The 24,454-nt window shown below is 36.4% G+C and overlaps 1 protein-coding gene across 3 annotated transcripts in view; it reads left to right on the top strand.

The window, feature by feature from the left end:
* The window catches only part of BMPR2 (bone morphogenetic protein receptor type 2), a 117,675-nt gene that overhangs the window by 78,601 nt on the left and 14,620 nt on the right, over positions 1–24,454 (top strand). For all 3 annotated transcript variants that reach the window (XM_087915867.1, XM_087915955.1, XM_026696760.2), the window contains exons 4-9: positions 5,369–5,473; positions 6,556–6,647; positions 6,923–7,153; positions 9,551–9,665; positions 17,171–17,331; positions 18,440–18,587. In XM_087915867.1, coding sequence (XP_087771993.1) covers positions 5,369–5,473; positions 6,556–6,647; positions 6,923–7,153; positions 9,551–9,665; positions 17,171–17,331; positions 18,440–18,587 — 852 coding nt within the window. The remainder of the gene's footprint in view (positions 1–5,368; positions 5,474–6,555; positions 6,648–6,922; positions 7,154–9,550; positions 9,666–17,170; positions 17,332–18,439; positions 18,588–24,454) is intronic.

The raw sequence follows: 24,454 nt of genomic DNA, 5'->3' as shown, positions 1-24,454 counted from the left end.
CTGAGACGACTCAAGATACAAAAGCAGATGCTTTTCCACTGCTTGGGATCTTCTTTAAGAAAACAAAGGCATTGCTCAGCATGTAAATATGTTGTCATATATCATGTTGTATAATAATTAAAAATAAAAGTACAGAATATTTTGCAGTTTTTATAAGTGAGCCTGTCATATTGCATTGAGATGACTAAATGAAATGCTTTTTTCCTCTAGTTTCTGTTTGTTCTACCTGTGTTAAATTGGTCAATTAATCGGATTTCCTGGTTTTATAGAAACAGCAACAGATTCTTCAATGTATTTTTCTAATTGACATATTTGTGAAGTTTTGTAGAATTTAGGGGTTCCACAAAAATATGAACTTTTAAGATTAATACACAAAGCATTACAAATTATGGCAATTTTAGAAAAGTAAATCTTGTCTGATCTGAGCGATAGAAATAATAGGCTTATCTGATTGCTGTTCCACTACCTGCCCACATTACTACAATTTCCATATACAGACTAGAGATGCAATATACAGAAGTGAGATACCGTTAGAGAAAGGAAGGCACCATTAGAGAAAGTTGATAAATTTTAATAATTTTTTCTGCTTGATTTATTGCACAATAAAACAGAGGCACAAAAAAAATATGGTCTTGAATTCAAACTCATCTTTTATTACTTCCCATTCTAGTGTGATCATGAGTTGCCTCAAACTTTTTGGTTAAAAAAAAAAAAAAGGCAAAGTCTTCTCTGAACTGATCCCAAGAGTTTTTTTCGTTGGCAGAGTGAAAGTGATGTACTATTTTTTTCAGGATGGATAAATGGATGGATGGATAAAATCTCAATGTATCCTATAGCCCTGGAATTTCTTGATGATCTCCCATGCATGAATTATTGCATAATTTGTGAGTTTGGAAAGTGATGTTTCTCCACTGTTATTTTATTTTGCTAGGGTACATCGTACACTGCCCAAGCTTATTTTCAAGCTTATTTCCATAGATTCCTGAACTGTATTTAATTACTCATTTAAATACATGAAATTTGCCCTTGAGTATTAAAGTCACTATCATGTATTGAGTTGAAGCAGTGGTGAGTTTCAAAGAGGTTTACCACCAGTTTGGTGGGAGTGGCTTGGTGGGTGCGCTTTGCACATCCGCACATACTTTGTGCGTGCACCAAACGTGCACTTTACGCACACGCAGAGGCTTTCCTACTCATCACCTGCAATCCCTGTAGCTTCAACAGCTAATGCGCGGCAATCTGCCAGAACCAGGCCAAACTGGTAGAATAGCACAACTGAGTTGAAGGTTGAGACAGCACTGATAAAAAGTTGTTCTTTTGGATGTTTCTGGCCACAGGAAAAGAACTAGACTAATTCCTATTAGTACTATTCCCTTACATATATGCCAAGAGTGAAGTTCTTTCCTCATGGACTGTTCCTTCAGCCCTTCTTTCTGTGCTCTTCAGATATACCTTCAACCTGTCAGCTTGGTACTTTTGGATACAGGTTTAGCATTCTTTCAGAAGGCATGGCTATAGACATGGAGATCTATTTATATTTGTAAGACAGTAATTGGACAGTGGTCCCAATTGAGATCTTTAACCAAGACTACCTATAGCAGGAGTCTCAAACTTGTGGTGTCATGGCGGCGTCACGTGACATATCAGGGTTTTTTCCCCTTCGCTAAACTGGGTGGGGGCGGGGTGAGCACATGATGCATTTGGCCCGTGAGCCATGAGTTTGACACCCCTGACCTATAGAATCAATATATAAAAAAGTTAAATATTTATAATTCTGTTTCAGTATGTTTTTCAAATTAACAACAAGAAATATATAGGCATTTAAAAATCCATATTATTTATAGTTTTACATTATGTTGATAAATTATAAAATTGTTAAATTAATTTTATAGGACTGAATTTTATATTTGAGTATAAAATTCTTATTTTATAGTTTTATAACATTGTTTAACGCTTTTTTGCAGAATGCATTCTCAAAGCAAAATTCTTTGGATGGAGAGTATAGTCAGTTGTAGGACAAAATCAATTAGTATTGAATCTGACAAGTCAAAAAGTGTAATAATAATGATTTTTTCTCATTTGATTGATTCTAAACCAGAAATACAATAATTGCAACAAGAAGTCAGTTAAAATTCTTGGTTACAGAGTAAATTGAACTAGCCTTTATTTGCAGTGAATTGATTTCTGATTTATCCTTTATTTTGTAGACTCTCACAGAATGCTAGAATTATAATGGAATCTAAGCTTAATTTTGGCTTTAAATATAACTGTGTTTGTTCTAATTATGAAATAATCTTATTAAAGCCTAGTAGTGTATCACAATTCCCTGCTTCTTTGAGATTGTTTCAATGTTATATAAGCACTTAGGTGAAGTCAAAATGAATTTAATTTGTGTAATCCCATAGAGCAGGGGTGTCAAACTCAAGGCCCACAGGCCAGATTCAGCCCACAGGTGCTTAGATCTGGCCCGTGGGGCCACCCTGGAACCCTCAAAGTGAAAATGGAGCTTGGGAGGGCTGCGGGCTCCATTTTCGGCCACTATGCACATGCCCCCCTCAGCTCCATTTTTGCTGGCAGAGGGCTAGCAAAACAAACTAAATGCAAAAGAAAAGAAAAGGAGAAATGTTTCCCCTTTTTTGAACATTCAAGAAGGGACAAGGAAAAAAGAAAGAGAAAGAGAGAAAAAAGGAAAGATGGGAAGAGAGCAAGGAAGGAAAAAGAAGGAAAGAGGGGAAGGAAGAAGAAAGGAGAAGGAAAAAGAAAAAGAAGGAAGTGGGGGGAAGTCCTGCCTTAGCACTTGGACACCAGCAGCCTGCTACCCTTTTGCCATCCCTTTGTCTTCTCCTCCTGGCCTCTCCTAGTGGTCTCTCATCCTATTGCTGAGGATGCTTGGTTACAAAGCTGAGTCTGCTTGCGTGGAGAGGAAGTGGGCCTCCCTCTGACTCACACACTTTGCCTTCCCACACACACTATAAGCAACCTGGCCAAGGAGAGCAAGAAGAGCAACAGCAGCAGGCTTGAGGAGGAGGAAAGCGTAGTTGGGCACCCCCTCAGGGAAGCTGGGCTGGGCTGGGCTGTGGAGTCCCAGTGCCCTGGGAGCTTGAGGGCCGGGCTGGGCGCTTGCTCTCTGCTACCTAGGTCTCTGGACAGCCTGTGCCACATCTGGGGTTCTTCCATGTGGTCTGAGAGGGACAGTGAGGCTCCTCTGGAGGACAAGGGTTTGGCACTCTCCCTGGTCTCGCCTTCCTCCACTGGATACAGTGGATCCCCCCAGCCCTGCATAGGCCACAGGTGCCCCTGACACAAGTGATGTCAAGCTGACCGTGGTCATCCCCCCAGCCATGCCCCCCTATGCCAACCTGGCCCCGAGGTCAAACACAACCCTGATGCAGTCCTCAGTGAAATTGAGTTTGACATCCCTGCCATAGAGTGCCAATTTAGTATGAGAGCAGGTTTGATACCTGAAGACCATAAGTTCTAGTCACAAAGCCAGCTGAATGACTGGTTTATTCACTGTCTCACAGCCCGGGGAAAAAGGCAATGGCAAACCACCTCCAAAAATCTTGCCTAAAATCTGTGTAGTCTTGTTCAGGCAGTTGCCAGGAGTCAAGACTCAAACACACACACACACACACACACACACACACAGTCCCAATATAATTCAAAGTAATTTGGTAAATGTGGGAACAATTCTGCCAACATCATTTTAAAAAACAGTGATTTCATTTAATGGTAACTGTGCAATTTCAAAGTACCATCTGTCCTTTTTTCTGGGATGGGGGTGGGGCGGAAATTGAAGTCAATTCTCCATCACCATCTTTTTAGATTTAAAGCTAAAAAAAACTTTAGATAAGAACTCTTTAAATTAAAAAGTAATTAAATTAAAAATTGCAGTTGGCATTGAAATATATCTACAGAAACTAAATTGGTTCCAAATTCAAAGATGCTAACATTTTGGAAGCCATGCATTTAGAAAGGAGAAAAATAGGAAAATGGTAAATACTGGCAAATAGATTTGTTCATTTATTTGTCAAATTTCTATCCTACCTTTCCTCCAGAAGACTGAAGTACAAGGGGAAGAAGAGGGACACATTGTTTAATCTGGCCAGAATAATCTAGTTGTCTCCAAAGAGATGGTTCCATGTACACTATATTCCTTTTGGAATTTGTATTGAGGACACTTGGAGATTAGTGATCCTTATTCTTATTCATAGAAATGGGAAGCCTATGGCCCACAGCCTTCATGTGACATTGCTGCCTAAATTTGGTTAGTTTTCATTAATGCAATTTGTAGTGGTAAAGGTGGGAATAGAAGCTAGAGCCTTCTAGTTGCAATCTGGGGCTGTTTGGAGGGGAGGCAAAAAGGGTGGAATTGCTTATGGGAGGGGAAGAATGAACCTACCAATAATTTGCCTAGTTTGAGCTTCTCTTCACATCCTTAAAAAGTTTAATCCCACTGAAAAACCTCAAAAAGAAATCAATCCTATCCCTTACTGAAATGTCACCACCCCTTACAATAACATCAGCTGCAGCCCTCCCATTGCGGCGAGAGAGAGTTGTATCCCTCCAACTTTGGAAATGTTGCATGTCCTTAATGTAAGACCAAAGTACTGTAGGAACATTTCTCTCACACAGAACATTTTGCAACCTGTCCTGACTACCATTAATCCTTCAGAAAATGCTATTTGCCTTATTTTCTCATAGTAATTCAGTTCAAACCCAGTAGCTGCAATGGTGAAATAATGACTTTCAGTGCTTCTTCGTTTTGTTACACTATAAGCTGATCCATAACTAGAAATTGAAAATTGATTTGTAGTTTCTTGTAATTGTATCATTTGTTGACTTTCATGTTGATTCAATTCAGTTGGTTTTTGTGATACCTGTTGTTTATGTAGTTTGTGCAGTCCAAAGAAATAACATTCCTCTTAAAATACTCCATTGTGGAACTTTGAAAGGGTGAAGTGACTAACAACTATAATTATTTGTAATTAAGGTGAGATCTGGAATTTGTGGAAGAACGGGTATGGTTTTCATTAACAGAATCGCTCTAATAAGTGATAAAACAATGGTTGAACCAATTTATTTTCCCTTTCCCATGCAATTGAGTTCCCCTGAAGAATTGAAGAAGGTGGAAGAAGGGAAATAAGGAAAAATGGTCTCCCTCCTTTCTCCTGATAAGAGTCTTCTGTGGACTCTCCTTGTTGGATTCGGTCTGTGAATTTTAAAAATTACCCTCCTACCTCTCTTTCCATCAAAAGGAGGGAGAAATGCCAAGATAATTGAAATCAGGTCAGAATATTAATTTAATTTGTCTTGAAAAATTGAGTATATATGAAGAGACAATCATATACTTTTTGTTTTCTTTCAGCTCCTCCTCCTCAACAAGATGACACAATTATAATAATTTTGGCATCAGTATCTGTACTAGCTGTTTTGATGGCTGTTATTTTCTTTGGATACAGGATGTTAGGAGGTAAATAAATGTCTATTATAATATTTTGCTTCTATTTTTCCTATTATATTTGTTTTCTTTAGTTACTTACTCAGTTTTGCTATATAATTTTTAAAATATTCAACCTACCAACTCCTCAGTAATGTTACAACCTACTAGACAGCAATTTGTGTCTGTTCTACAATTAGACAATCACAGGCGAATGGGGGGGGGGCTTTTTGTCTTTAGACATTACACTTGAATTGGAACCCCTTACATTCCAAATAATTTTGTGACAAATTGCTCTAGATATCAGAGCAAAGGCATTGAGTACAGGTAAGTAAGTCTGGACCCTTATAATATTATCATTGTTACATATTCTTACCGTAGCTTCATCCTTTTTAATGCGATCCAGCATTTCTCAATCTTGGGTTCCAAATGTTGCACTATAATTGTCAACATCCTCATCATCATAGGCAGTAATAACAGATTGTGGGAATTAGTTGAACTTTATTGCTATCATAGACCTGAAGGGTTGTGGAACTTTATTCAGCAACAAGTGAGACACAGTGTAGATATGCCACATTTTGAAAGAAGTTTCCTGGCTAGGTTAAATCCAGTCATCATCATCATTTTAGCCATCATCTATCCACTGCAGGATGAACGCCTATTCCGTATGTTTCAAACCTATACAGTCCTAAGCTTTCTTTTGCCAATTGAGCCCACAATACTTGCATTGTATTACTTCCACTTAGCTCTTTTCTCTTTGTATGAGCATTGAAACAAAAGGAATAGAAGTTCACAGACACAAAATTATGGTTTCTTGTGTTCAAACAAATCAAGTTTTGTCAGTCAACAACAAAAATGATTTTAAACAACTTTATAGTTTTAACTAATATGCATGCACATATAATTCTGGATTCAGACATCATACCAAGTCTCCTGCACTGTTTACTTAATCTGCCATGGGAAATAAAGAGCAAAGAACTGTAGATAGCCTGAGTGAGTTGACCTATATATTTTACTCACTGTGTAGTTTCTAAGAATTGCAGGACTATTGAAATAAATCAAGAAGTCTGATCAATTTGAAGAGCAATATAATTGATATCTTCATCTTTCCTCAGGGATCCGTAAAAAAGGCCTGCATACTATGAACATGATGGAAGCAGCAGCTTTAGAACCCTCATTAGATCTGGATAGTTTGAAACTACTGGAGGTAAGTTTACAGCTCTGTGTCTTTATAATTCACATGATTTATTAATAACTATGTAATGCAAAATCTTCGTACTAAGTAGTGTGATTTAGTGAGAACAAGAAATCTGAAGAAGATATAATTCCATCTCAGTTAACATTTGTATTAGAAAATGCAGTCTTTGGGGATTAAATTTAGTGTGCAAAATCATGAACACATAAAATGCTGAAGCTCATTAAAATCAATAGATTGAGTGTCCTGAACTTTAAAATTTGTTTCTTTTTTTAAAAAATTCACAGCTTATTGGACGAGGGCGATATGGAGCTGTATACAAAGGATCTTTAGATGAGCGTTCAGTGGCTGTAAAAGTATTTTCTTTTGCTAATCGCCAGAATTTTATAAATGAGAGAAATATTTATAAAATTCCACTGATGGAACATGACAATATTGCTCACTTCATTGTTGGGGATGAGAGATGCTCTGCAGATGGACGAATGGAATATTTATTAGTAATGGAATATTACCCCAATGTAAGTAATTTATATTATTTCAGACAGCTATAAGAAAATAAAAATAAAAGATACAATTAATTTAAAAGGGATTATTTGAATTGCCCTTTCAATAATCTCTGGGTGCTATTCATATGTTAAACATTGCTTATAAAGGCATCAACAGTATTTTTGGTCTTGGTGAAAATCACAATAGACTTATCTAAATATTGCCATTCATTTAGTGAACACACCCACCATAGTTTTTAGTTTGCAAATCAATCTTTATGAGTGAGCTCCTTGCAAATGCAAAGAGAATTTTTTTGTCTTTCCCCCAAGTTTTCTGTCATCTACCAGAAATTGTTCCTTCTTCATCTGTGAGGTAGACTGAATTCTCCACTACCTGCCCAGGATCCTCAGGATTTTCTGTCCTAGTGTCAGCTTGGGAAATAGCTGTTATTAAGGTTTATCTAATCTAATCACAGCTAAAAAGGGAAGAAAAAAAACCCTGTGTCATTGCATTCCTGACTCCAGTTCTGGCAACCTTTCCACAATGGCCATCTCTTTTCTACTGCCTTTTCGGTTCCTATGGTACAGCCCTCACTGACTCTTATTTAGGCACAGAAGTTGATCTTAGAAAAAGGAGACTCGTGACAGATTCTCCTTCAGATTTACTATTCCATTCTGTCCTCTTACCTGTCTTGGAGAACTGTCAAGATATGGCTGTTCAGGAAAGTATTTGTAGATAAGGAAGATTAGCCTGTCCTCATTGGATGGCACAACTGGTGCATGTTTTTTTAATATTATCTGACTATTATTGTTATTCTAGCCAAAGTTCTGTTCATTGGGAGTTGCCCTCCTAATACACTAATCACAACTGGTAACAGCCAATAGAACATGTTCAACAATTTACCTACCACGTTAGCATCTTATCACAAAATAGCACCATAGATATAGATGTCAAACACAGAATTGGTAAAACCTCAGCAGTATTCCAGCATTTACGGCCTATTTGATCAGCCGCAACAATAGATAAGAAGCCCAAGTTACAGCTTTATAAAACTTTACCAACATCATTTATCAACAATGATCTATGCCAGTGAAACATGGACAATAGCAGCATGCATAGCACAAAAGATCAATGTGTTCCATCAGTGTTATGTATAAAGAATTCTGCATGTCATTTATCACAACCATGTCACCAATGAAGACATTTTCCAGCAGAATGGATCTTGGAAGTTGCAGATCATTGTGATGGAAATGCGAATGTGCCTGGCTGGCCATATTCTTCACTTGCCAGAATATCAATACCTAAAAACACTGTACAATAGGAGATGCCAGAGACAAAGGGGAGGCAAAGTAGACATGCAAAATTTGGTGACAAACATTACGGACAATGGGCATCAAATGGGAAGATGCCAAAGATGCCACCATGTATAAGATTCATTGAAAGAAGCTTGCTGCCCTATGTGCGTAAGGCGAAAGGAACCAATGATGATGACAGCCTTGTTATTTATGGATGTAATATCCTTGGGGAACTGAGCAGCATATAAACCATACTAAATATCTATTGTGATCATCAAAATTAAGAATATCCCCTTCAGCTGATGACAGATCACTGAAATTGTAGTTAGTCACATCGTGTCCATTCTGGATCCTGGAAATCTTACCAAATGGGGTAGTTTTTAGCTGCAACAGGACATCTTTATAATAAGGACAGTGTAGCAAAATGTGGATTAATATTTCAGGATCTTCTTTAGAGGTAGAATCTTTGTTTGAATGGGATACACTGTCATTTCCATCAAAACAACTATTGACATATCACACTGATAGTTTGGAGCATCTGGTAGAGTTACTTCCTTGGTACCTTTTGTTACCTTCTTGGAAGCCTTCCACAGAGGTTTTTCCATGCAGCTAAACAGAAAGTTTTTGAAGATCTTTGACTGGAAAAAACCATTTGTTTGGACCTCTTGCTTTTATTAAACCAATGAGATCTCCCCCTCTCCACAGCTTCTTGCAACTATATTCTCCTTCCCCACTCACCCTTTGATAGGAAGTACTTTTTTTCCTACCTGCTGAAAAAAAAAATTTATGAAAAGACTTTCCATTCTCCAATACTCACTCCTATTAGCCTACCACAACCCTCTTATTTTCTGTAGTAACAGAAAAGCAGAAACTTTTAATATCATTGGAAATATCAGTTTGCTCTTCATTATGCTTCCACATTTTACCTGGATTGTACAGCACTGTTTCACTAAGGACAGTGTTTATTTCTTATTTTCCCAGACCAAAGTAAACAGTAACCATAAGTGCATTATTCTTGTTGACTACCATCACCCTACGTGCTTTCAAATGTTGGAAAAGCATCTTAGAAACACAGAATATGTAAACTCATGTAAAAGATAAAATGCTTAGAAAGTGCCTTCTTATTTTCTCCAGGGTTCTTTGTGCAGATATTTGACTCTCCAGGCTAGTGACTGGGTGAACTCTTGCCGAATGGCTCATTCTGTAACTAGAGGCCTGGCATATCTTCATACAGAATTACCACGAGGAGGTAAGATAATAATAGGTGTTTTGATTCTGAATTCTTCCTTTAAGTTATGTTAAGCTATGGTAAACAAAGTATTTCATGTGGAAATTTTTTTAAAAAATACAAAAACCTAATAGAAATGACCACATATATTATTAAAAATATAATCTTAGAATTGTGGAGTTGAAAGAGGTAATTTGGACCATGCAATTCAACTCTTTGCTTACTGCAAAACAGGCACACTATTCAGTCCAGTTTAGAGGAGCAATCTAATCTGGCAGTTGAAACAGGAGCGTTGAGTCTTGGAGAATGTCCAAACTATATCCTAGTTCTCTTTGTGGAAATTCCACCCCATTCAGAGCCAAAGGTGAAAAATCTGTGGCACTGAAAGAGCCAAGCAGTCATAGCCATCCAATTTGTCAGGATTGAGTGTTTCTCTCTATCCAGATGCAGTAGCTTGCCCACAAGGACATCATGATCAGTGTTATCCAAAATTACTGAAATATCAAGATGAACCAGGATAGACATACCATGACAGATCATCAACAAATACCTATGGAGATTCTCAATAATCTGGATTATGATTAACCCAAAGATGCTTTTTCAAAAAACCAACTGAGCTTCCTTGGGTTTTTTTCCTTTGAAAATGTTTAGCTTCTTATCCAAGAAGCTCCTTCAGCTCCTTCAGTTAACTGAAGAAGCTTTTTGAATGAAAAGGAAAACATTTTTGAAGAAAATAATAAACCAAGAAAGTCCAGTTGTCTTTGGAAAAAGCACCCCTGGGACAATCATCAACAAATATTATTGGTGCCTTCCGGTTTGAGCTTCTTTGGTGACAGACCGAAACCTCGTCTCTCCGAGGCTTCGATTCGTGCTCGCCGCTGGAGCGCCCTGAGCCGGCTGGTTTCGGGGCTAAGCCACCCCATAGAAGTGGTGAAGAGCGGGGAGACTGCCTGCAGGGTTGAGGAGAGCCGCATCTCTCCTCCCCAGCTGGCCATTACTCCCTTTCCCAAAGGCGGTTGTAGTGGTGGTCAGAAATGGCCACCACAAAGAAGAACTCGACCAGAAAAGAATGTGCAGGAGGAAGATAAGAAGAGAAAGTTTTGGTTGACTGGGTCAAACAGCAAAAACAACAAATAAGGTACCCTGGAATTTAAACTTAACAACATTGTTCCCAAAGAAGATTTTGAAGCTGCGAAGGAGAGAGAGAAGGGAAAGGATTACTTTTTTTTTCTTCCCTTCCTTATACTGACAGCTAAGAGACTTAAGCAAGAAACTGGAAAAAAATCCACTTTGACATTAATAGACATCTAAGCTGAAAATAAAAGTCATGGGGAATAATAAAGATTTCTGGACATTTACAAGTTTTTAAAAGCTGGAAAGGAGAAAAAAAAAGAATAGAAGGGCAGGATCTGGAAAAATGGAGGAGACTGCTTGGAATTAAGGAATGGAACTATAATTAAAAGGAATTTACAGTGAAATTTTAACAAGATTCCTCAAAGATACATTTTAATGGAAACTTGGTAACAAAATAATAGAACCCCAGGAAGAGAAAGTGGAAAAAAGAAGCAAGTAGAAACAGCCTTGGATTATTTGGATTACTTGGTGATTTTTGGTTTTTGCATCTAGATGACTAAAATTAACTGGGTGGTTGTTTAAAAGTTTTTAAAATGGTATCACTCTTAGAAGAACTGAAAATGGAACTTAAAAAATGGAAAGAAGACACACAAGAAGGGAGAAGTTCTTTTGGCTTCATGTTTCAATTCTTAGAAATGGAGATCTGGAACTATAAGAAGCAACAAGAAACGCTTGCAGAACAAGAAGATTGGGACAAAGAAGAAGCCATCTTTAATGATCAAAAAATTTTAAGTGGGGGGAAAAAAGAAAAGGGGGGAAAGAGAGTGAAAGGTTTAAGACTAGAAAAAACAACCAAAAAGAAGAAGAACAATTTGAAAGATAAGTATAATATTAGAAAGCAACAGAAGAGGGGATTACAGATGAGAGAGTTAGAAGTAGAGAGACGAGGGGGCAAAAAGGGGAGGCAGAAGAAGAGGGGGAAGAAGGCAAGGAAAATAAGTTGTAAAAGACAGAAACCAGAAATGGAGAAACAGGGAAAAGATGTAAGGATTGTAACCATAAATTTGTTTAGAGATAATGGGTGAAAATTTAATTGTAAAAGGGATTCTGCAAAGGTACATAAGAGAGCTTTGTTATATTGCAAATAGAAATAAATTTAGAAAATATAATGATGGATAAAATATTTATTGTAATGCAGTGGGGTGTTTGTTAATAAATAAATGAATTAAAATGATTGAGAGAATTAAAAGGGAACATTTTTAATTATTAATAATGATTTATAAAAATATAAGTGAGAAACACGGGAAAAAAAGAATTAACTATGGAAAGTTTATAAGTGTTCCCAAGGAAGTATGATATTTAATTGAAAAGAAATGTTAAAGATGTTAAGATATTAATGATAGAATTGAATTGGAATGGAATGTGCTTTATTTACATATATATATAATTTTTTCTTTTTAAGAATATAGTGTCTATTTTAAGAATGTACCAAGCAGAATTCGATTGGAAGTTATGTATTATATTGAATGCTATAATCTTAAAGCTATACATTGAAGCTTAAATAAGAGCTTGAATAGATAAAATTAAAGGATATAAAGGTGTCATACTCTAATTGGTAACTACAGGGAAAAATTTGTTTAATAAGAAAAGATAATGTGAAATTGTAACAGGACAGACAAAAGTATAAATATAATGATTTGAATTGAGATAATTAAAACAAAGTTGAGAAAATTAAAAGAGGGGGAAAACTATGTAGAAAATATAAAATGGTAATAAGATATGGAATAGAATATAAAAATGAGCATGAAATTGAATTTTGTGTCTGTCTGAAGAAGTGATAACCTGGGACCATGCTATTTTCAAAAAAGATGTTTTATTTGTATTTTGTTTTTGTGAAAACCCAAATAAAATTTTCAAAAAAAACCCACAACAAATATTATTGGTGCTTTCTCTACTAAGCCCCAGTTGAAACCCAACTGAAATAAGCCCAGATAACTCTCTTCTTTTATTTAAATGTCATATTTATAGACAACCAGAGAGAAATCTAACTATGATAAAAAAAAACACTGAATCAGATCATCTTATAATTGGTTGAAGCTGAAAACCAGATGCAGTGTGTGATCATTGGTGTGTGTCAGGCTGTCAATAACTTGAGTTCAACTCCATGGTTGCACATAAAAAATACCAAATACTTTGTTAGGCCTAATTTTCTGATTCATATGGAAAAATATTTTTGTATGGTGGGAAATAGTGTAGGCCAGGAGTGTCAAACTCGATTTCATGGAGGCCCACATCAGGGTTATATTTGACCTTGGAGGGCCAGGAGGGGGTGTTGGCCTTGGTGAGTATGTCGGGTGGGTGTGGCCATGATGGCCATGGTGGGTGGGACACAGGACTCATGTCAGGGGCACCTGTGGTAGCCAACTGCTAATGCAGGACTTTCCTGAGACCCTCACTCACTCATTATATTCTTCCTTCCTTCCTTCCTCCCTGAAAGCTATGCCTCCATCCACAATCCAAGAAAGAAATCCTAAGACTCCATTAAAATAGAGAAAAGTACTTTTACTGGATTTGAAGTGATAGCAACAAAAGGAAAGCAAGTTCTGAGGCAAATAGGCATAGAAATTACATATTGAAAGTTATCCCAAGTTCCCTCAGGAGTTCAAACTGATCATCCAATCTGAGGTGTGTATACTGTCATGTGCGATAAATCTTCAGATGGTGCATCATATATCTGGTATGCCAAGACAGTTGACCTTAGCTTAGAAAAGATAAGTGTATGCAGTTGTGCAGTAAGCAGGAAAGCGTCTCAACCTTTTCTGTTCACACATCTTCGCGCTCCAGCACCCTTCCCCCCTCAAACACCAAATTACCCCTCCCCCTGTTTCCATGGCAGCCAGAAGAGTCAAGCAGCAAAAGATTTCAGGAAAACTTCTTGGAGGCTGACACCCCCCTTGCACTTTGTTGTTGCTGGCAGAGGGCTGCAGGAGGCTGTCATGGCCAAAAAAAAGGGGTGTGGGGGGCACATGCAGCCCGCTTTTGCCACGTTTTCACTGGCAGAGGGCTGCAAGAAGCCCCCTCCAGCTATGTTTTTGCTGGCAGAGGCATCGTGGCCAGTCCTTTGCTGTTTCCAGGCCAGCCTTGCAGATGCCATTTGGGAAGTTGCAGAATTTGTCTGCCCATCCCATCAGTAGTCCTTGTACATTTGAAAACTTAATAGATTTGTCACAAATTTTAAATGTATTTTGTTATGAAATGTTAATTGTTGAGTGATTACAGCATAGAAAAATGAAAATAAATCTATAAATAATATTTAAAGAGATAAATAAGAAAAATAGTGGTTGTATTAAAAAAATACTGAGTGAAGACGAAAGTGTGTTACCAGTGATTTTGGAAATGAAAACAATAATGAGCAAGCTAATTTAAGTAGAACATAAAGTTAAAATGCAGCCATTGCTGTTCCAATAATGTTTTAAAAAGCAAGTGTACATAAATCTAATTTATAAATGAGCAGAAAATAGCATACAGTTTTTAATAATAATGTATTAAACCTATATGCTATGCAACTCGCAATGATTATAGGTAGTTAGATATAATGAATACTCTAACCCTAATTAAAACTAGTAGAATTTTTTTTAACAAGTTTTATTCAGTTTTCCACATTTTAATATCTCTTTAGTGAACAGCATGATTACAGGTTTCACATATACAAACAAATATGACTATAGTTACATATTCAATTTTTGTATCCAGTTTCTTATCTTAGCAATGCTTTTATACATTTTCCATTTTATTGTATTATTCCAAATACTTATCTCATTATTTAATTCACTTATATTAACTTCATAATCATTATACTTTACTTTTAACTGTCACATTTATATATTTCATCTTAAATTCTAATTAAAAAAACACTTCTTCTATAAATTGGTTCCCCCCCTGAAATATCAATATAAGTGTGCCACCTCAAAGTTACATATTCATTAATTTTCACCCCTTTTAAATCCCATTAAATATTTAACATTATTACCTATACCATTAAAATTAATAATCCCTTTAAAACTACATAGCATATATAAATCCGATTCTGCATGGGTTTTCCCCTTTATAATTTCATTAAATTTTTCAAAAGAAAAAGACATACTAATCTACTCATTCAAACAGTAAAACAATCCTAAACCCTAAGGTTAATTTAATTCCATTTCAGCTCTCCTCCTATATCATTTCATTTATTTCAGTATATTTGATACACATATTCCATTAATTATTCCATTCATATTTAAATCAGAAAGCCAACATTCCAACCCTAAAAATATTTCAATATATTTAAAAAGCTTATTCCATTATTTGTTACAATTATCTCTATGCATAAAAAAGAAGAGCATTGGATTCCATTATCAAAAAAAAATAACAATTCTGTTTTCCATCTTATCAATCTATATGTCCCTATCATGACTATAAATTTATTTATATTACCCTCCAATACCTTGCAGAATCTCCTTTCTAAATATTAATCACCCATTATTTCTGTGTCTAATTAAGCAATTTTTCTCATTTTTTAATAATTTCCATATTTCTTTGTTCCCAAATCCTGTTTCTTGCCCCATCTTTCCGCTTGTCTTTTCTCCTTTATTCTTTCACTCCAGTTTTTATCCCCCTCTCTATCTTCTAGATTCCTTCCGCCCTTTGAATTTCTGCTGACTCTTTTTCCCTTTTTTAATTTTTTGGATATTCCCCATTTTATTAAATTTCTTAAATCTATATTTATTTCCAACTCTTTTCCTCTTTCTTTCTAGAGTTCTTTGTTCTCGATGATCACTAAAGGTGGCCCCTTCTAAAATTTGTTCCGCCTCTCTTCTTTTGTCTTTGTTGTTCATATTCTGCAATTGTATTTTCAGTAAATTTTGAACCAAAACCCAGTGATTCACCTCGTTCTTGTAGTATTCCTTTCGTTTTTCTAAGTTCCATTTTTAATGCCAGAAGAGATATTGCCATTTTACAACTTTCTAATTAGCAATTTAATCCAAATAGTGTCTTTAAAGTTTATTTCCAGCAGTCAACTTTTTTTTCTTCCTCTCAAGTTTTAAGCCTCCGCTAATCCAATGCCAAGTCCATATCAGAATCAACAATTAATCCAAGGGCAGAATTTTCCTGTTTCTTTTTTTGTTACAATGTTTCAATTTTTCAAAGTTCTTGCTTTATTCTATCAATTTTCCATACAGTTTTAAGAAACAGAGTCTTTTAAAAGAAATACAAGTTAAGTTTAACTTAGATGGCACTCTTTGTTATGCTAAATCTTCACCCCCTCTTTTCTTTTTCCTTCTGTTTTATTCAGAGCTTTATAAACCACAGTTTTCCAAAAAAAAGATCAAATCCAATTGATATTAAATTTCCTCTTTAAGAATCTATAGTTCAGCTTTATTGATGCATATATAGAATCAAAATATACTTATCCAAATTGATTATATGATTCCTTCTCCAGCTTCTACCTTTCACGGTTTCAACGCCCCGCTGCTGTCAAAAGCAATTCGCACCTTTTTTTTCTCTTTCTCTTCGCCGCTTATAATCCTTTCTTAAGAATTCTTTAAAATGTTAATCCTGGGAGTATCTTCCCTTTAATTATATTATCCCATTCCTCCTGCTGTTTGCTTCTTTCACTCTCTCCTGCACAATCTTCCCCTTCAGGGTGGCCATTTTAGACCACTGCTTCAGGCGTCTTCAGGAGGGAGTAAATGCCAAGCAGGGGAGGAGATTTGTGACTCCCCTTTACCCAGCTGATGGTCTCCCCTTCCTCCGCCCCCTATGAGGTGGTTTCTGCCCCAAATTCAAAGGATCGGGGCTCTCTGACACTGAAGCACAGACCAAAGCTGTGCACGATTGCAGTCAGCGGTCCGTCTTCAGGAAGCTCAAAACCGGAAGCCCCAAAACTAGTAGATTTTGAAGTAGGTGGCTTTTGTAATAATGAACCTTTAATTAATTAAGAAACACATATTCAAGTCTTTTTAGATTTAAGATTATAAATCTTAATTTGTGGGGCAGCTAATAAAAATGAAAGAAAGCTTTATTAAAGGTATAGTTTTATTTCACATTATTAGCTAAGTAATTTATCAAATTGCTTGAAAGTTAGATGACTTTTTAAGGCTTGAAATTTTAACAGGTATTAAGATATTAACATAATTCAGGAAGTACAGTTCTATGATACATTGAAGGGGTTTTATATTTAATGCATTCCTAATTGATATGTAATTATGGCATTCATTAATAGTTGTTCCAAACAATTCCCATTTAATTGCATTAATATACCTGAATTGCCATCACAAGAGGATCATAAAACTGATAACTTAGAAGAGTTTCATCTGCTCAAAGTGTTATCAGTTTTCTTGAAGTGCCCATGCTCTGTTGAAAAGAAGCCAGAAGGAATGGTAAAACAATATATTTATATATTCAAACAGACCATTACAAGCCTGCCATTTCCCATCGTGATTTGAACAGCCGCAATGTATTAGTAAAGAATGATGGAACATGTGTCATTAGTGATTTTGGCCTTTCCATGAAGCTAACAGGGAATAGACTGGTGCGCCCAGGTGAGGAGGATAATGCTGCAATTAGTGAGGTAAGTAAGTCAAAAATAACATGTTGAAGTCTCCTCATGAACCTTAGAAATATTGACACCAAAGCCTACCATAAGGTTTACACATTTTGTAACAGTGGATTTAAACACTGGAAAACTTTACTCTTTCAAATAAAAAGAACAATGAGCTCCAAACATATCTTTCTTATTTTGATTTTCAGAGCAAGAGTAATTTTCTTCCTGAAATATATTCTGAAGTGAGAAAGCCAACTTGAAACACTTTTAATTGCTCATACTTTGCACAACAAATGTATCTTACTAGTCTGCATCAGAGTGCTGTAGATATTTTTATCAGCTTCAGGTTGCCTGACTACTAATCAGATCTAAAGTATAAGAGAGAAGATTTTTTTCTATTTCAAATCACAAGAGATTATGATGGCATGATCAATAGATTAATGGAGGTACATTTCCTTAGAATCAACAAATATAGGCCAGTACTTTGCATAGGCTAATTGGTTTGCAGGGAGTTTAATTTGAAAGATGATGAGACATAACTTTCTTCAGATGATTAACTAAGAAAAACTAGCTGAATGGGAAAAATCAAGAAAATAGTAAGTTCTCTTTATTCTTTCTTGTTCCCAATTCAATAGTCTAAGGATACTCCTAAAAGTTAGGAATGCTTCAGAGGCCTACAATTTTAAAATTGTAGTTTACATTATGTAATTTTTCCAATGTATATTATGCAAATATTAAGCTTTTTAAAAAGATTGTTGACTAGTAAGGGGGTAGATAAGCATAGGAATTTAACATTATTTTTGGATTAATATTTTATTTATTGGTTTAACATGCAACTTTCACCTCTTTTTAGTAATCTTTTGTTTAAAGAATTATTCAGTTTCACCAAGTTTTCTTCATGAAAGTTTATGTTTACTAAATAACAAAATAAAATGTGTTGGAAAGAACAGACATTACTTTAAATGCAAATAATAAGATTGGGATTCAACAGAATGGGTCTCAAGGAAGCTTTATGTTAATGCTGTCTTGAGGATGAAAGTGAATATAGCTAAAAAAAAATCCTGTTGAATTACTTGAAGAACAGTATTTCATAAATACCAAGCCAATGTAAGAATGCAACAACATGCCTTTACAGGTCGGGACAATTCGCTATATGGCCCCTGAAGTGCTGGAAGGAGCAGTAAATTTAAGGGACTGTGAATCAGCTTTGAAGCAAGTCGATATGTATGCACTTGGTCTAATCTACTGGGAGATTTTTACAAGGTGTATAGACCTCTTCCCAGGTAATAGAAGAATTGCTGGGATGCTGCATGCTTTTTCACTTACAACAACTTTTCTGTTTGTTTATTGTTATTACTCTCTTAACTGAGCCAAAGCCTTCCTTAGTGCCAAGAATTTGGCTATGTTGGTTGTCAGAATTTTCTTTAACTAATTTTTTTTGCTTTGATTGTCAAATCAGTTCAGTGCCATCCAGTGTTACAGGGTGATATCCAACTTTCTGCTTTATAATAAGCATTATTCTTCCCAATAAGCATTAGGTATTGAGGAAAGGCATGCTTTTGAGAATAGTTGTTGTTGATGGTGAACAGGCATGTCATCCAAAACGTTATGGTGTGCCACCTTTGATATGTGTGTCATAGTTTAGTTCTGGTAATGAAAATCAGTTCTGGGGATGGTGTATGATTGGAAGAACCTCATATCTTTTTAAATTCTAACTACAGCCTTTGAGTCACCAGTTGGATTCAAAGAACATGCTTAACCATTCAGTTATGAGACCTAATGGCTTCTGCCAGGCACAGTACATTTAGATGTTATGTTCTGATTTTTCCTGGGGTGAGGGAGCAGCTCAGTTTATTCTGTCAACCCAACCACTTGCCAAGTGGTGTATTGTATAAAAGTGAGGATGGGCAATCTTTTTGCTGGCAGTTTCATACTATAATATAGACACTTTTTCTTAATATAATGACTATAAAATACTTATATACACTGCTCAAAAAAATAAAGGGAACACTTAAACAACACAATGTAACTCCAAGTCAATCACACTTCTGTGAAATCAAACTGTCCCCTTAGGTAGCAATACTGATTGACAATCAATTTCGCATGCTGTTGTGCAAATGGAATAGACAACAGGTGGAAAGCCTAGGCAGTTAGCAAGACATCCCCAATAAAGGAATGGTTCTGCCGGTGTTGACCACAGACCACTTCTCAGTTCCTATGCTTTCTGGCTGATGGTTTGGTCACTTTTGAATGCTGGCAGTGCTGTCACTCTAGTGGTAGCATGAGACGGAGTCTACAACCCACACAAGTGGTTCAGGTAGTGCAGTTCATCCAGGATGGCACATCAATGCGAGCTGTGGCAAGGTTTGCTGTGTCTGTCAGCATAGTGTCCAGAGCATGGAGGTGCAACCAGGAGACAGGCCAGTACATCAGGAGATGTGGCGGAGGCCGTAGGAGGGCAACAACCCAGCATCAGGACCGCCACCTCTGCCTTTGTGCAAGGAGAGACAGGAGGAACACTGCCAGAGCCCTGCAAAATGACCTCCAGCGGGCCACAACTGTGCATGTGGCTGCTCAAATGGTCAGAAATGGACTCCATGAGGGTGGTATGAGGGCCCGACATCCATACATGGGGGTTGTGCTTACAGCCCAACACCATGCAGAACGTTTGGCATTTGCCAGAGAACACCAAGATTGGCAAATTCGCCACTGGCGCCCTGTGCTCTTCACAGATGAAAGCAGGTTCACACTGAGGACATGTGACAGATGTGACAGGGTCTGGAGATGCCGTGGAGAACGTTCTGCTGCCTGCAACATCCTCCAGCATGACCAGTTTGGCAGTGGGTCAGTAAAGGTGTGGGGTGGCATTTCTTTAGGGGGCCACACAGCCCTCCATGTGCTCGCCAGAAGTAGTCTGACTGCCATTAGGTACCGAGATGAGATCCTCAGACCACTTGTGAGACCATATGCTGGTGTGGTTGGCCCTGGGTTCCTCCTAATGCACGACAATGCTAGACCTCGTGTGGCTGGAGTGTGTCAGCAGTTCCTGCAAGACGAAGGCATTGATGCTATGGACTGGCCCTCCCGTTCCCCAGACCTGAATCCAGTTGAGCACATCAGACACATCATGTCTCACTCTATCCACCAATGCCACGTTGCACCACAGACTGTCCAGGAGTTGGGGGATGCTTTAGTCCAGGTGTGGGAGGAGATCCCTTAGGAGACCATCCGCCACTTCATCGGAAGCATGCCCAGGTGTTGTAGGGAGGTCATACAGGCACGTGGATGCCACATACACTACTGAGCCTCATTTTGACTTGTTTTAAGGACATTACATCAAAGTTGGATCAGCCTGTAGTGTTTTTTTTCCACTTTAATTTTGGGCGTAACTCCAAATCCAGACCTCAGTGGGTTACTAAATTTGATTTCCATTGATAATTTTTGTGTGATTTTGTTGTCAGCACATTCAACTATGTAATGAACAAAATATTTAATAAGAATATTTCATTCATTCAGATCTAGGATGTCTTATTTTTGTGTTCCCTTTATTTTTTTGAGCAGTGTATTAACATACCAGTTAAAGCTACATACTAATGCAATTTGAATGCAGCTTATATACCTTAGCTGTGAGTGTAATTAATTTTAAATGTCACATTCATTTTTTTAAATAATTGTTATTCCTAATTTTTTGAACTTTCACGATGTTTCTTTTATTGATTTCTTCAAATATAACAGTAAGAACTTCTTGATTTTAAATGTGGCCATTAAAACTAAACTAATGTTTTCTGTATTAGGAAACCTGTTCCATGATGTATTTAAAGTATGTAGAAGTATATTCATAAATGTAAAGAAACTAACCAAATCAGTTTAAGCAGTATAGCTTCTAAAGATTGTAAAATGTTAAAGGGGTCTGTTTGGAAAGAAATAAAAACTGAAAAGCTTATAATATTCTGGATATGAGTTTAGGCATGGAACTGGACAATAAGTACATAAAAGATTTTTTTAATTTTCCTTATTCTAATTTTTTTCAAGAATTGAGGAAAAGGTGGATAATTCCCCTAACTTCTTCAGTACAATAGAGCACAATAGGACATGACATAATTATGTCACAAACCCTGTTATTTACATCCAACTAAAAGTCATATATTGAACTATAGAATTTACAGTAGTATAAGATAAAGCTATTGTATTCTTTTTAAAACTGTTAGAAATGTTTTTCCTTTTTTACAAGTCAAAAAGTATTCCAAAACCAGCATCCTAAATAATATAAGTAGGGGTAACAGGAATGTGCCATTAGGCTTTGCAAATATTTGTAGACTAATTAAGAATTTTGTTTAATTATTGGGACTTCCGGTTTGAGCTTCTTCAGCGACAGACCAAAACCTCATCTCTGTGAGGCTTTGATTTGTGCTTGCCGCTGGAGCGCCCAGAGCCAGCTGGTTTCGGGGCTAAGCCACCCCGTAGAGGTGGTGAAGAGGGGGGAGACTGACTGCAGGGTTGAGGAGAGCCTCTCCCCAGCTGGCCATTACTCCCTTTCCCGAAGGCGGTTGTAGTGGTGGTCAGAAATGGCCACCACAAAGAAGAATTCGACCAGAAAAGAATGTGCAGGAGGAAGATAAGAAGAGAAAGTTTTGGTTGACCGGGTCAAACAGCAAAAACAACAAATAAGGTACCCTGGAATTTAAACTTAACAACATTGTTCCCAAAGAAGATTTTGAAGCTGCGAAGGAGAGAGAGAAGGGAAAGGATTACTTTTTTTTCTCTTCCCTTCCTTATACTGACAGCTAAGAGACTTAAGCAAGAAACTGAAAAAAAAATCCACTTTGACATTAATAGGCATCTAAGCTGAAAATAAAAGTCAAGGGGAATAATAAAGATTTCTGGACATTTAAAAGTTTTTAAAAGCCGGAAAGGAGAAAAAAAAAGAATAGAAGGGCAGGATCTGGAAAAATGGAGGAGACTGCCTGGAATTAAGGACTGGAACTGTAATTAAAAGGAATTTACAGTGAAATTTTAACAAGATTCCTCAAAGATACATTTTAATGGAAACTTGGTAACAAAATAATAGAACCCCAGGAAGCGAAAGTGGAAAAAAGAAGCAAGTAGAAAAAGCCTTGGATTACTTGGTGATTTTTGGTTTTTGCATCTAGATGACTAAAATTAACTGGGTGGTTGTTTAAAAGCTGGTTTCGGGGCTAAGCCACCCCGTAGAGGTGGTGAATAGGGGGGAGACTGCCAGCAGGGTTGAGGAGAGCCGCATCTCTCCTCCCCAGCTGGCCATTACTCCCTTTCCCAAAGGCGGTTGCAGCGATGGTCAGAAATGGCCACCACAAAGAACTTGACCAGAAAAGAATGTGCAGGAGGAATATAAGAGAAAGTTTTGGTTGACCAGGTGAAACAGCAAAAGCAACAAATAAGGTACCCTGGAATTGAAACTGTTAAAAAACAATAACATTGTTCCCTAAGAAGATTTTTAAGCTGCGAAGGAAAGAGAAAAGGGAAAAGATTTGGTTTTCTCCTTTTCCTATACTGACAGCTAAGAGACTTAAGCAAGAAATTGGAAAAAAATCCACTTTGACATCAATAGGCATTTAATGCTGGAAATAAAAAGTCAAAGGGATAATAAAGATTTCTGGATAATTAAAAGCTTTTGAAAACAGGAAAGGAGAGAGGAAGAATAAAAGGGCAGGATCTGGAAGGGAGGAGACTGCCTGGAATTAAAAAAGAACTTACAGCAAAATCTCAACAAGACTTCCAAAAGATACATTTTAACTGAAATATTGCAACAAAAACCCCAGGAAGAGAAAGTTGAAAAAGAAATAAGAAGATATAACTCGGGACTATCTGGATTACTTGATGATTTCTGGGTTCTTGGTTATTGTTTTGAATGACTAAAATCAATCGGGTGGTTGTTTAAAACTTTTTTAAATGGCTCCACTTTTAGAAGAACTGAAAATGGAACTTAAAAAGTACAAAGAAGATGTACGAGAAGGGAGAGGTTCTTTTGGCTTCATATTTCAGTTTTTAGAAATGGAGATTTGGAATTATGAGAAACAACAAGAAATGCCTGCAGAACAAGAAGATTGCGACAAAGAAGAAGCCATCTTTAATGAACAAGTAATCTTAGATGGGGGTGGAAGGAAAGGGAAGAAAGAGAATGGAAAGTTTAAGATTGGGAAAAACAACTCCCCCCAAAAATAGAGTGAAAAATAAGTATAAAATCAGAAAGCAACAGAAGAGGGAAATGCAGAAGAGAGAATTAGAACTAGAGAGACAAGGGGATAAAAAGGGGAGGGAGAAGATGAGAGGGAAGAAAGAAAGGAAAAGAAGTTATAAAGACAGAAGCAAAATATAGAGAAACAGGGTCTATTTAGAGATAATGGGTGAAAACTTAATGGAAAAAGGGATTCTGCAAAGGTACATAAGATAGTATGGTTATATTAGAAGCAGAAATAATTTTAGAAAATATGAAACAATGTATGATTAAAATGTCTGATAAAATAGCTATCGTAATTCAGTGGAATGCTTGTCAATAAATAAATGTAACAAAATGAATATTTAATTATTTACAAAACATATGTGAAGAGAAATAAGGGAAAAATTAATTATGGAGATTATATGTGTTTTTAAGGAAGTATGATATTTAATTGAAAAGAAGTGTTAAAGATGTTATGGTTTTAATGATTATTAATGATAGAACTGAACTGGAATGGAATGAGGGTTTACATATATTTACAGTCTTTCTTTCTTTTTTAAAGAATATAGTGTGTATTATAAGAATGTGCCAGGCAGAATTCGATTGGAAAGTATGTATTATGTATTATATTGAAGGTCATAAATTTAAGGTATATATTGAAGTTTAAATAAGAGTTGAATGGATGTAATTAAAAGATATAAAAGTGTCATACTCCAATTAGTAACTACAGGAGAAAATTTGTTTAATGAGAAAAGATAATATGAAATTGAAACAGAACAGACAAAAGTATAAATATAATGATTTGAATTGAGATCAGATAATCAAAATAAAATTGAGAAAAGTAAAAGAGGGGAAAAACTATATAGAAAATGTAAAATGGTATAAGATATGGAATAGAATACAAAAAGGAGCATGAAATTGAGTTTTATGTCTGTATAAAGAAGTTCAACCCGG

The sequence above is a fragment of the Pseudonaja textilis genome, chromosome 1 (assembly GCF_049901715.1).
Source record: "Pseudonaja textilis isolate UNSWEBS1 chromosome 1, rPseTex1.2, whole genome shotgun sequence".
NCBI lineage: Eukaryota > Metazoa > Chordata > Lepidosauria > Squamata > Elapidae > Pseudonaja > Pseudonaja textilis.
This window is presented reverse-complemented; position numbering and strand designations above follow the sequence as displayed.